General features: G+C 35.5%; 1 protein-coding gene across 1 annotated transcript in view; it reads left to right on the plus strand.

Annotated features, from left to right (window-relative positions):
• MPP7 (membrane palmitoylated protein 7) overlaps positions 1-12,056 on the plus strand; it is a 233,881-nt gene that overhangs the window by 191,910 nt on the left and 29,915 nt on the right. Inside the window, exon 12 of the mRNA XM_018057215.1 lies at positions 9,864-10,034. Coding sequence (XP_017912704.1) covers positions 9,864-10,034 — 171 coding nt within the window. The remainder of the gene's footprint in view (positions 1-9,863; positions 10,035-12,056) is intronic.

Genomic DNA, 12,056 nt, shown 5'->3' on the forward strand with positions numbered 1-12,056 from the left:
AAAACAAATCGATTCGTTTGCTGTTATTTCTTTTAAAACTATTTACCCATCTCTAATTCTGTATTTCTTCCTAATCCTGTTTCTTATTTGTCCCATGTTTAAGCACCAGTGAGTCTCTAGTTACATTGCCTATTGTATAAATCTAGCATAAGATTCCACTTGTTCCAGTATTCACTCATTTTATTAAAGAATGTTATGTAGGTAAGTACAGCTATGTCAAAATATACGGCTTTAATATTTTTCCAAAAAATAAAATTTATACAAAGAGAACATTTAGAAGTATTCTTTCAAACGTGGTACAGGTTCTTTCTTGAGTAAGAAAGAACTCTGCATAATCTCAACATGTCTGGAATACTACTTGGAAATATTCTCTCTGACAGAAACCATTCCTGCTTGGAGAATTTTAGGTTGCATAGACTCAACTTAAAAAAACAACATTAAAATTTCAAATCCGATTTTCCTCTTTTCAGAATTATATTTCTATATTCATTTTTATGTGTGCATACTGTATTTTCGTATAATTTTGAAAGAGTAAGTAAGACTCATTTCTTTATTAGCTGGCTGGAAGAAGATTAAATTCTCATATGGTTTTTCTTTTTCTTAAATGGTTATGCTGTGCTATACTTAAAAAAAATTGTCGATGGTGTCAGGAAAACTTTTTAAGACCTAGGTGATTTTTTTTTTCTTGGACATTGCAGGTTGATATTTTATATTAGCTTCCATGATTTCATTAGATACTTTGAGTTTCTGTTTTTACTTTTAGCTGGAGATGAGCTGAAAAATTCAAGGGTATTTATGGCATTTGAACATTTCTTTTATACTCAGAGCAACTTTGTACTTGTAACATTCCAGAAGTGAATTTTCCCTGTTCAAAAGCCTTTTCCTTCTTTTTATACAAAATTAGCATTGTATGGCCACTTAATATAATCCATGATGACATTCATGTTTCTCTCTTTTTTTTTTTCCCCTCCCTGATACTGTTTTATAAGGTGGATGTAGAAGGTGACTAATTCAGTCTCTCCATCTCCAGATCTCTGTAACTTTTGCAGTTTTGTGCTGGCACTGCTTTTCAGTCTAAACTTCTTCCCAAGATTTTTACTTGTTTGTTGTTTTAAGATGTTCTTAATTATCTTTCTTTGTCTTTGGGATAATTTTATGGCTGGCATACTCTGGGAGCATCACTTCAACAATAACTTTGTCATAGGATCATGTTACTACATAGTTTTTACATGTCTGTTATGATTTATATCATCATAACAAGATTGGCATTATATTCAAAATGTTTATTTTAATGGAAATTTTCAACATTTTGTTGTCAGAAGTCTATCATTATATAATCACTTCCAGCCACTTAGTTTTTATTAATGTGTACATGAGTGTTTTAAAAGTCTTGAAAAGTTCATTCATCGTAATATTTTCTCTTCCTTGTAATTAAGGTACCTACTGAACTCGTTAAATATTTGCTTGGTCAAATTAATTCATTGTTTTAAGAAAACAACTTTCATACAGTATTATTGGCAGTTCTCCTGATTTTTAAAAGTAGCGTATTTTAGTATATTTAAGGTGAGAAGAAAGAATTAAAATGCTTATTTTTATTTTCTTTTAAGAAACTAAGCCCTTTTCTTTACTTGCAAAAACTAAATGTATTTCTTCAAAAAATTAGGAACTTCTATAAATCTCTTAAATTTGAGGTGCTTATGACTGATATTGCTTTGCTATTAATTCAAGCAGTTTTCACTGAAACTCTTTCTGTAGGCATCTGTAACATTTAACATATTAAAAGCTTATATTCTTAGAAACATTGAGGATGCATAGTTTCTAATGTTACTACCAGACTGGTTACAGAAATATCACCAAAGATGGAACCTGTACCATTTGAAAAGTCCAAATGGTCACATACTAGTATGTATTTTCTTATGGTTAACAGAGAGGCAGGTCACACTCTCGTTCACACATGTGATTTCTGAGGCTGTTAGTGTTGGTGGTGAGTTACCACGACTCTGTTGGAGGGGAAGGCCTTTTTTGTTAATGCAGATACTGCCCATAAAATGATCATGTATTTTTAAAATAAAATGTCATCATAAATGTCAAAATTTTATGAAAATAAGATCATTAAAATGATAAATATTTACATTGTAAAAATCTTCACTGAAACTATTTATAGGAGCCAAAGAAACTGATAACAATTTGTGATTTAAAAAAAATCACATTCAGTTTTTTATTAGTTTAGTTCTAAATTTCCAACACCCAGGCTGCTTTTCTTTTACCCTCTTCACTTAGGTGAGTCCACTGGTTCTCTCTTTGTCTTCCTTGATCTTTGATCTTTAGTTTTTATACTATATTCTCACTAAAATATTTTTGCCATTGTTTTTGCTTTCATTGCTTTTTAAGTATTTAAGTGTTTTAATCTATTGGCTATTCCTAACCTTTAAGAATATAAAAAGTTGATCTATTTTCATAATCATTTCAAAGTACAGGAAAGTAGAACCTGCCTCTGAGACACAGGCAAAATGTATTTTCTGTTATATATTGATGTAACCTCGCAGATACGTCTACCAATCCTGGATTTCATTTGTTTGGTGTTTTTGTGTATTTTTTTAAATTGTAAAATTATGTAACATTATGGAAAGTCTTTTAAAAATAGGACAAAATAGTTGCCCCCTAGTATATTGTCTGCTTTTATACTTTTTTGTGTGTGTTCATACAAGTTTTTATATTAGTAAAACTCAGTATAATTATGACTATTGTATATGTCCAGTTTTTTCCACTTATTGCTGTAGCAAATACATTTCTTAATGGTGTTGTATAGTTCCTTTTAAATTTTTATTTTACATTGAAGTATAGTTGATTAACAGTGTTGTATTAGTTTCAGGTGTATAGGAAAGTGATCCAGTTATATATATACATGTATCTATTCCTTTTCTTTTCCCACTTAGGTTATTGTAGAATATTGAGCAGCATTTCCCTTGCTATACAATAGGTCCTTGTTGGTTATATATTTTAAATATAGCAGTGACTTAAGCCCCCTTTCTTTGAAAAGGTGTTTCATAGTTAATCATTCCCATACTTCTATATATTTTGAACGCTTCAAGGTGTTTTTTACTATTAAAAATATCACTAACATTTGAAATTATAGGATGTGAAAATCGCTCAGTCGTGTCCAGCTCTTTGTGACCCCATGGACTATACAGTCCATGGAATTTTCCAGGCCAGAATACTGGAGTGAGTATCCTTTCTCTTCTCCAGGGGATCTTCCCAACCCAAGAATCGAACCCAGGTCTCCTGCATTGTGGGTGGATTCTTTACCAGCTGAGCCAGAGGGAAGCCCGAAATTATAGGATGGATATATATAATACTTATCTATAATTATTTGAAGTTAATTTTAATACCAAATGATTCTTAATTTACATGTGTATGCATTAAATTTAATACCCTTTTTGATGAATAGTGTTAATCCATGGTGTTATATCAATACTATTATATCAAATATAGTGAAGTAGTTTCGAAGATAACCAAATAACAACTGCCTGAGTTTAATTTTTTTTTTTCTTCTTAGGAGAAATGTCAAGTCAAATCAGATTAGAAGTACTTGCTAAAAAATTTTTGTTTCTGTCCTGAGCCTATGTTGTGAAAACACTTAAATTACAAGTATTTGGAATAATCTCTGTTCCCCTAGTAGATCAGGAGTACTTTGAGGGCAATGACACTGTTGTATGTATTTTTCTATTTTACACATCATCTTAAATACAGAGGAATATCAAATATTTATTTTTAATTATATTTGAAAAATATCTAATAGAAAAAGAGCTTATGATTTTTACTCCCTAAATTAAACTGCTGCTTCTCTTTGATACACTTTTCCTAGTAAGTTATTTCATAAAACCACTGACGGTCCTACTGTATAGCACAGGGAACTCTGCTCAATGTTATGTGGCAGTCTGGATGGAGGGGAGTTTGGGGGAGAATGGATACAAGTATATGTATGGTTGAGTCCTTCTGCTGTCCACCTGAAACTCTCACAACATTATTAATAGGCATACTCATGTACAAAATTAAAAGTTCAGTAAAAAAACCAAAGTCATTGAAAGCTTACCAGTTTTTCTCTTAAACATCCGTGTGTGTAGAATAACATTTCAAGCTTTCTTCTGGACTTTCAAGATTTAATGTTTGAACCAAGGATTGTTTTCTTTTTAAGACACTAAAAGAAGAGTTACTTAAACCTGTTAGATTGTTATGCCTGCCCCATTTGTTGTTGTGAGAATTAAATGAACCGATCCATATAAGTGCTTCAGACGGTGTCTGTAATCTGTAAGTTCTCAACAAATGCCCACTACCACCACCACCACTGCTTCTGTTGTTTTGATATTGAAATTAATAATAAGGGAATGATCTAAACTCAAACCAAGAATCACCTTTTTTTTTTGTTTGTTTGGTCAAAACATCGTAACTCCCTATCTGGTGTTTCAGTACAAAGTGTGTATTAACATAAAGTGGGTAAAGGGTTGTTCAGTAAGGATTTCTGGGGCCATTGGCTAATTATTTAGAAAACTATAAAGTTACAGCCTCATCTCACAAACTTGATCTCATAATCATACCTGAGTAATTCCAGATGAATTTAAAAAATTAACTGTAAAGCTATGTAACCTATTTCTTTAATTTAAGAAAATTTGGGTGTTTATCAGATTAAGGGTAGGAAAGTCATAAAAATAGTGGAAGAAATTACAAAGGAAAGAAATTCACAGATTCAAATAAATAAACCTTTAAAATTTCTTTGAAAAGGAAAACGGAAAATCTTAACGTCTTTGCAATAAATAAGGCCAAGTGTTATGACCTTAAAAGATACATGAATGTGTATGCTATTTATGTAGACCCCCCCAAAAAAATGATCAACAAGTATTAACTAACAATTCACAGAAGAAATAAATGCAAATGAGTTACAAATATGAAAAACAGGTTCAACTTAACAGTTAAAATGAAACGGTATACAATTTTCACTTGTAAGATCACTAAAGGTTTTTAAATGATAGAAGTCCTTTGACGAGAGATGGTAAAACATGCAGTGGGGCTTGCTGCCAGTGGAGATGTATGTTCTTATTAACCCATCTGAGAAGCATTTGGACAAGATCCATCAAGCTTCTTGCAATTTGCCCTAATGAAGTCATCAGTGACACAGAGTAAGAGGAATGTACAGGAATGTTTATTGCAACTTGTGTCATCTTTTATAATAAAAAAATAAAATTTACTTTAAGCAGAACCACGCAACTAAGTAAGTTAGTGAGTTATCGTAAATTATTCCTGCTGGAAAATATTAGATAAGAAGTGTCTCCGAGTGATGAAGGGCTGACCCGCACCTGCGGTTTCTCTGTGAAGCCACTTTCCTATTGTAATAAAGCTGACGTGCTGTTCTCTTAAAAAACACAAATCTCTAGCAGCTGTGGGTAAGAGCCATGGAAAAAGCTTGTCCATAAAAATGTTGAGCCAATTATAAATTACAAAAATGTGAAATATAAGGAAAAATATATTTTGCATGAAACCGTTCCTTTACTCCAAATTCCTTGTTAGTGCTGCTTTGCCGCTCCTGGTGTCTAAAAGCCAGCTCTTGCTAAGACTTGTGCACTGAAAACGAACTAGAATGAAATACGCTCTAGGTGATTTATTCCCATTTACTGGAAAGAACCTTCTGCTTGCTTTCAATTTAAGTACACATTCTTGAGCTTCCTTTTAATAAGAGAACCACCTAAGACCCGAAGGCCAGAAATGATTAACCCCTTTTCCTGATGTAGAGCTCAGTCTCCTTTAAGATTAGACTTAACCAAGCTGTGCTGACATGCCCGCACTGTGTCACTGAAATTTGAAAATGATAGTCTCTATGCTGCCTTGAGTGGCAGGCTTCTGTGCTACCTGATTTGGCTTTGTTTTTATCTGAGAAACAAGTAACAACTCTGGATTTCATACCTTTTGTTATATCCTCTATTCTGGCTGTTTTATTAATTGTTCTGAGTTGGGGATTTTTCTTGTTTTCTGACTCTATTTTTGTGTATGCATAGATGTGTGTGTGTGTGGTGGGGGGGCTTTTCCGATGGCTCAGTGGGGAAAGAATCTGCCTACAATGTGGGAAACACAGGAGATGTGGGTTTGATCTCTGGATTGGAAAGATCCCCTGGAGGAGGAAATGGCAGCTCACTCCAGTATTCTTGTCTGGAGAATTTCATGGGCAGGGGAGCCTGGTAGGCTACAGCCCATGGGTGGGGGTCACAGAGTCAGACACAAATGAGTAACTTAAACGGCAAAACAACATATATGTGTATGTATGTATGTGTGTGTCCATATGTATGGGTACATGAGTGTATATATTTATTGTGTGGTGTAAATATGTGACATATATACGTGTGTGTGTTGAGGGAGTGAGGGACCATAAGTAAGGACAGAAAAGAGAGATGCTCTCTAAATGTAACTGTAATAACAGAGATAGCACATCCCTAGAAAGAGTATCTAAAAAGAAATAAAAGGATAGGTAACGTCTACTGAATCTTTATCTCTTTAAAAATGCCTTACTGCTTTAATCAGCTACTTTTAATAGTTAACATATTTAAATCTGGATTTAATATTTTGTGTCTTTTATGACATTACTCAAACATGAAGCCCCTTCATTTGCTTTTCCCGTTCCTGTTAGACGTGTGCTATGGGAACAGCAGGGAACATAGTGTGTTCCTGCCTTGGAGACACTTTGAGGTTAGGTGGGACCTAGTCAGGTGCTAATCTGTCTACTGTGTAACGCGTTTACCATACACCAGGTCCTGGGCAAATGCTTCACATAAATTGTTTAATCCTTAATATCCTGTGAGAGGTCGATAGTATTATCCTCATTTTAAAGCTGAGAAATGAGGCTTCAGAAAGGTTTTAAAACATTGGCGAGTCACCCCAGTTGGTAAGGAAGCCAGAGACCCAGGTCTGAGCCTTTAACACTCAGCAAGGACCCCTGTACCCTTGGGATCCCAGCAGACCTGGCTGACTTTTCCCCTTTTGTTTTCTAAACGAGGCGCTGGGCCAAGACACTCAGGCCTCAGAACCTGTGGGAATTCTGCGTGCGTGGTCGTGGCCACCTGGAAAACACGTGAACGAGGTCAGGGCCGTGTTGTGCGCGGGCCAGCGCAGGGGTGTCCCTGAGGCGCTGGCCGGGAGGGGTCCCAGCAACCTGCCGCTCTCCTCTCCGGGGCCGCTCCAGCCCTGAACCTTCATGGACGCGGTGCTGTGTCCTTTTTGTCGGCTTCATGCAGTTATCTTTGTGAAAATCCCAAATGTGTCCGGCTTTCTTTGTCGAAATTTACATTAAAGAAATGAAACAGGACCGATAGTAGAATTTTAGGGGCTGCCTTTTTAAAATCCTGTTTAGAACATCTGTTGTCCTGGTTTCAGTTGTTAGGTCATGTCCGAATCTTTGGCGACCCCATGGACTACATATATAGCCTGCCAGGCTCCTCTGTCCATGGGATTTCCGAGGCTAGAGTACTGGAGTGGGTTGCCATTTCCTTCTCCAAGGGATCTCTCTGATCCGGGGAATAAACCCGTGTCTCCTGCACTGACAGGCAGATTCTCTACCGCTGAGCCACCAGAGATTTTAATTAAGTACCTTTAAGTGCTGTACAGCTCACACCCCCCAGTGACCCCCAGATCCCCACCCTGCATGTCCATGGAGATCTCCCATTAGAAATCCGGTTCCCTTTTCTCTTCCCCCACTATATCATTACTGTTTACAACAAAGGTGAAAACTTCAGTTAATCATAAAGACTCCATTAGGTAAGCATTTTCACTGAAATTCAGGATTTAGCTGGGATTCATCGATCAGGAATTTTTCTGGGTTTTGCTTTTGGACTCATTGTGGATGAGGCATGTATGTCTTCGATCCATTTCTGTGCCAGATGTTTGCAGTGACTTGAGGAAATCCCTCCCTCCATATGAGGAATAATTGTGAAGGGATTTTTAGTTCTACCTGCTAATCCTACAGGATGTCTCATGAGTCTTTCCCCCCCAAAATACAAAACATAGTTACAGTTTGTCCTCTGACCGTCACCGTAGAAGTTTGACTTCTCTGTGCAGTTAAGATTCTTAGAATTCACCTATCTTTTCTTCATCCTAGGACCAGGTTGGTACATTTCCTCTTTGTCCCTGAAATCTCACCTTTCTTTGTAAGATGATATGTTTCATCATTTATTCTGTTTGCTTTTTCCTTTTGTCTTTAATAGATTATTAGAGCAGCTGTCTTCCTTGTTTCAAATTCTTTGTAAATCTTCTCCCTCAAATAATTCAAGTATCTCAAGATCAGACCGATTCTTAGTGGGTTCCAGGAACATATTTATCATTCCATTCTTAATATTTTGATTTTTATTAAACTGTGAATCTATAAGGTAAGTGATAGAACTCCATGGACATTCATTAATTGTTTTTTTTAATACTGCCTGTATTTTGAATATTAATTTTTAAATCCAATAGTACTATTTATTTTTCTTTGTATTCTCTAAAATTCACATTATTGCATTTTATTGTAAAATACCTTTTTTAAAGTTTTGTTCCTGTTTACCAGATTTGATTAGTATTCTTTTTAAAGAGAATCTGTTTTTATACATTTAAAAATATGCTTGCATTTGTTTTATGTTATGAAACTGCTATAGAATATTTATCATATTGTAATAAACAGGCTGTTGCCTCCCTTTAAAGTCTGGATTTTGAGAGTGTTGGTTAGGCCAAGAATCCTTGAATGATGTGTATGGTAAATACCACTCTTCAAGAAAAGACATGAAACCAGAATGTTATAACTATGTGAAGAACAAGTAGAGTGAAATAGGGTTTGCCTGAGACAAGGAACTTTTGCCTTTGCTTTTCTAAGCTAACATTTCAAATGACAGCAGTGTGCTGGAGGGAGCTGTTTAAGAAGACAGGAAACTTACTTAAATACTTGAAAAGGTGTCTTAGTAAAATATGGTACGGTATTAGTAAGAGTACACAACTGTGGCTCAGAAACTGATTTTCAAATTTCAGTCAGCTTCACATTATAAAGGGCTTCCCTAATGACTCAGATAGTAAGGAATCTGCCTGCAATGCAGGAGGCCCAGGTTCGGTCCCTGAGTTAGGAAGATGCCCCAGAGAAGGGAATGGCTATTCACTTCAGTGTTAGCATAGAATTTCTATAGGAGAAAAGAACCTGAGGCTTGGTCATTTACTCCACCTACTGGGGTCTCAGAGCGGTGAAGTAACTTGCTGTCAGTGATAGTCTGGTTCTGTCTGTCTGATCCAGTCAGAGGTCTTTTGGACACATTAGGCCACTTTTGTGGGCCACTTGTAGGACACATTTTGGACACTTTAGTTTTCTTTCTGTTTAACAATAGATGCTGTCTGTGCCACAGGGATGTTGTTAGGCTGTGCGTAGAACACAGTGTAAAAGATTCTAGTATTTATGAATGGGAGAATCCATCAGTTATATTTAAAAGGTTTCTGCAGTGCTTTTAACTTTTTCTTACAATTGTGTTCATCAGTCTGTGCAAAAATGTTCTTTATGATATCTGACCTCTTTATTTTGTTTCCTGATTTTTGAAAAGAACTCTTTATGATTGGGAAGCAAACAAAACTTAAAAGTATTATAACAATATAATTAAATGTTAGATGATTCTTTTATCAGTGGTTTTAATGAAATCGTGGAGGATCTATTTCCCTTTTATTACTCAGTGCCCTGGTAATGGTATTATGGTAAATAAAATCCAGCCCAACTTTGAGGTGTTTAAAAAAAATTTTTTTTAGAGGGGGTGTCTTTTTTTAGTTTTAACTGCTAAAAAGCTGGTGTTTTTTTTTTTTTTTTTTTGTATTTGCAGCTGGTTTTAGAAGAAGTTTCCGTCTTAGTAGAAAAGATAAGAAAACAAATAAATCCATGTACGAGTGCAAGAGGAGTGACCAGTACGACACAGCCGATGTGCCCACGTATGAGGAAGTAACACCCTATCGACGGCAGACGAATGAGAAGTACAGACTCGTTGTCTTGGTTGGTAAGTGATGGCTTGTGTGATGCTGAGGAAGTGAGACAGTGAGAATTTAACTTCAGAGGGCACAATGCTGGAAGTGTTCAAGTGAAAAAAAAAAATCTCATCTTGAACACCTTTTGACCTCTAAAATGAAATCTTTGTAGTCTTTTTGTACTTAAGACATTGAGACTTTACAAGATATCTGTGTCATGGGATTGGCGTTTTACTGGACCTTCTCTCTGTGCGTACTAAGTATCCATGAACTGTAGCCCATCAGGCTCCTCTGTCCATGGGATTCTCCAAGCAAGAATACTGGAGTGGGTTGCCATGCCTTCCTCTAGGGAATCTTTCTGACCCAGGATTCGAACCTGTGTCTTGTGTCTCCTGCATTGGCAAGTGGGTTCTTTACCACTAGCGCCACCTGGGAAGCCCCTTTCTCTGCCTTCTTTGGATTTCTTTTTCTTTTTCTAGTTTTATCAAGTTGAATTTTTGATCACTGAGCAAAAACCCCTTAACAAATGTGTAAGTATTAACTGGGCATAAATTTAAATTTGCCTCTAAGCACTGCATCCTACAACTTTTGATTGTGTTTCTATAACATATCATTAAGATCAGAATATTTTCTAATTTCTGTTGTGACTTCTTTGATCAGTGAGTTGTTCACATATGTGTTGTTTAATTTTCAGATACTTAGGGATTATCCAGTTATCTTTTGGCTATTGATTTCTTAATTAATTCCATTATAGTCAGAGTATATGCTTTGTATGATTTCAATTATTTTTTTAAGTTTGTCAGAATTTCTTTTTCTTTTTTTTTTTAGCCCAGAATACAAAGAACGTTCTTTGTATTTGTAAAAAGAATGTGTTCCGTTGTTGTTGAATAGAGTGTTTTATACATATTATGTAAGTCAAGTAGGTTTATATTATTATTCAGGTCTTCTGTATTTTATTATTTGTCCACTTGCTCTGTTAATTGTTGGGAGAAGACTGTTAAATTCTCTAACTGTAGATGTGTCTATTTCTCTTTTCACATTAATCCACTTTTACTTAATAGATTTAGAAGCTCTGTTGCTGGGTGGATACACATTTAGGAGTATTATGTTTTCTTAGTGAAGTCACTTTTATTGTGTAATGTTCTTTTTTTACCCCTAGTAATATTCATTATCCTGAAGTCACTTTATGTGATATATAACATAGCCACTCAAGCTTTCTTTTGCTTATTGTTTGCCTGGTACATCACTTTCTTTTACTTTAATCCATCTGTGTCTTTCAGACAGGATAGTATTGGGTCTTGTTTTAGATATCCAATTTAATAATCAGTGTCTTTTATTGATATGTTTAAAGTTTAATATAGGGCTTCTGTGGTGGCTTAGACAGTAAAGACTCCACCTGCAATGCGGGAGACCTGGGTTTGATACCTGGGTTAGGAAGATCCCCTGGAGGGCATGGCAACCCACTCTATAATTCTTGTCTAGAGAATCCCCATGGACAGAGGAGCCTGGCGGGCTACATTCCAAGGGATCGCAGAGAGTCTGACACAACTGAGCAACTAAGCACACACATATATGTTCATATTAAATTTACATTTAACTATTGACATGGTTGGATTTAAGCTTACTATTGATATTTTATGATTTGTTTTCTCTTTGGCCCCTTGTACTTTTCAAATTTTTCTTTGTTCCTCTTTCCTGCCTTCTTTTGGGTAACGTGATTTTTTTTTCTTATTTTATATTAATATATTGATGACTTTTTGGCTTTATCTCTATGTGTAATTATTCTCTAGTTGTTTTCAAGTTTTTTCCTTATCTTTGATTTTTAGCACTGATCACGATGTGTCTTTTGAATTTAACCTGTCTGGATTTCCCAGACTTCTCAAATCTGAAAATTTATGACATTCATCAAATTTTGGGCCATTTTTTTTTCCCCAAGATGTTTGTTTTGACCCATCCTTTCCCCTCTATTCTGAGACTCCAGTAGCACATATGTTAGACCCTTTAAGGTGGTTTCACAAGTTCTTATAAGTTTTTTCCCAGAGCTTCTCTGTTGT

This window comes from Capra hircus, chromosome 13, assembly GCF_001704415.2.
Source record: "Capra hircus breed San Clemente chromosome 13, ASM170441v1, whole genome shotgun sequence".
Lineage (NCBI taxonomy): Eukaryota > Metazoa > Chordata > Mammalia > Artiodactyla > Bovidae > Capra > Capra hircus.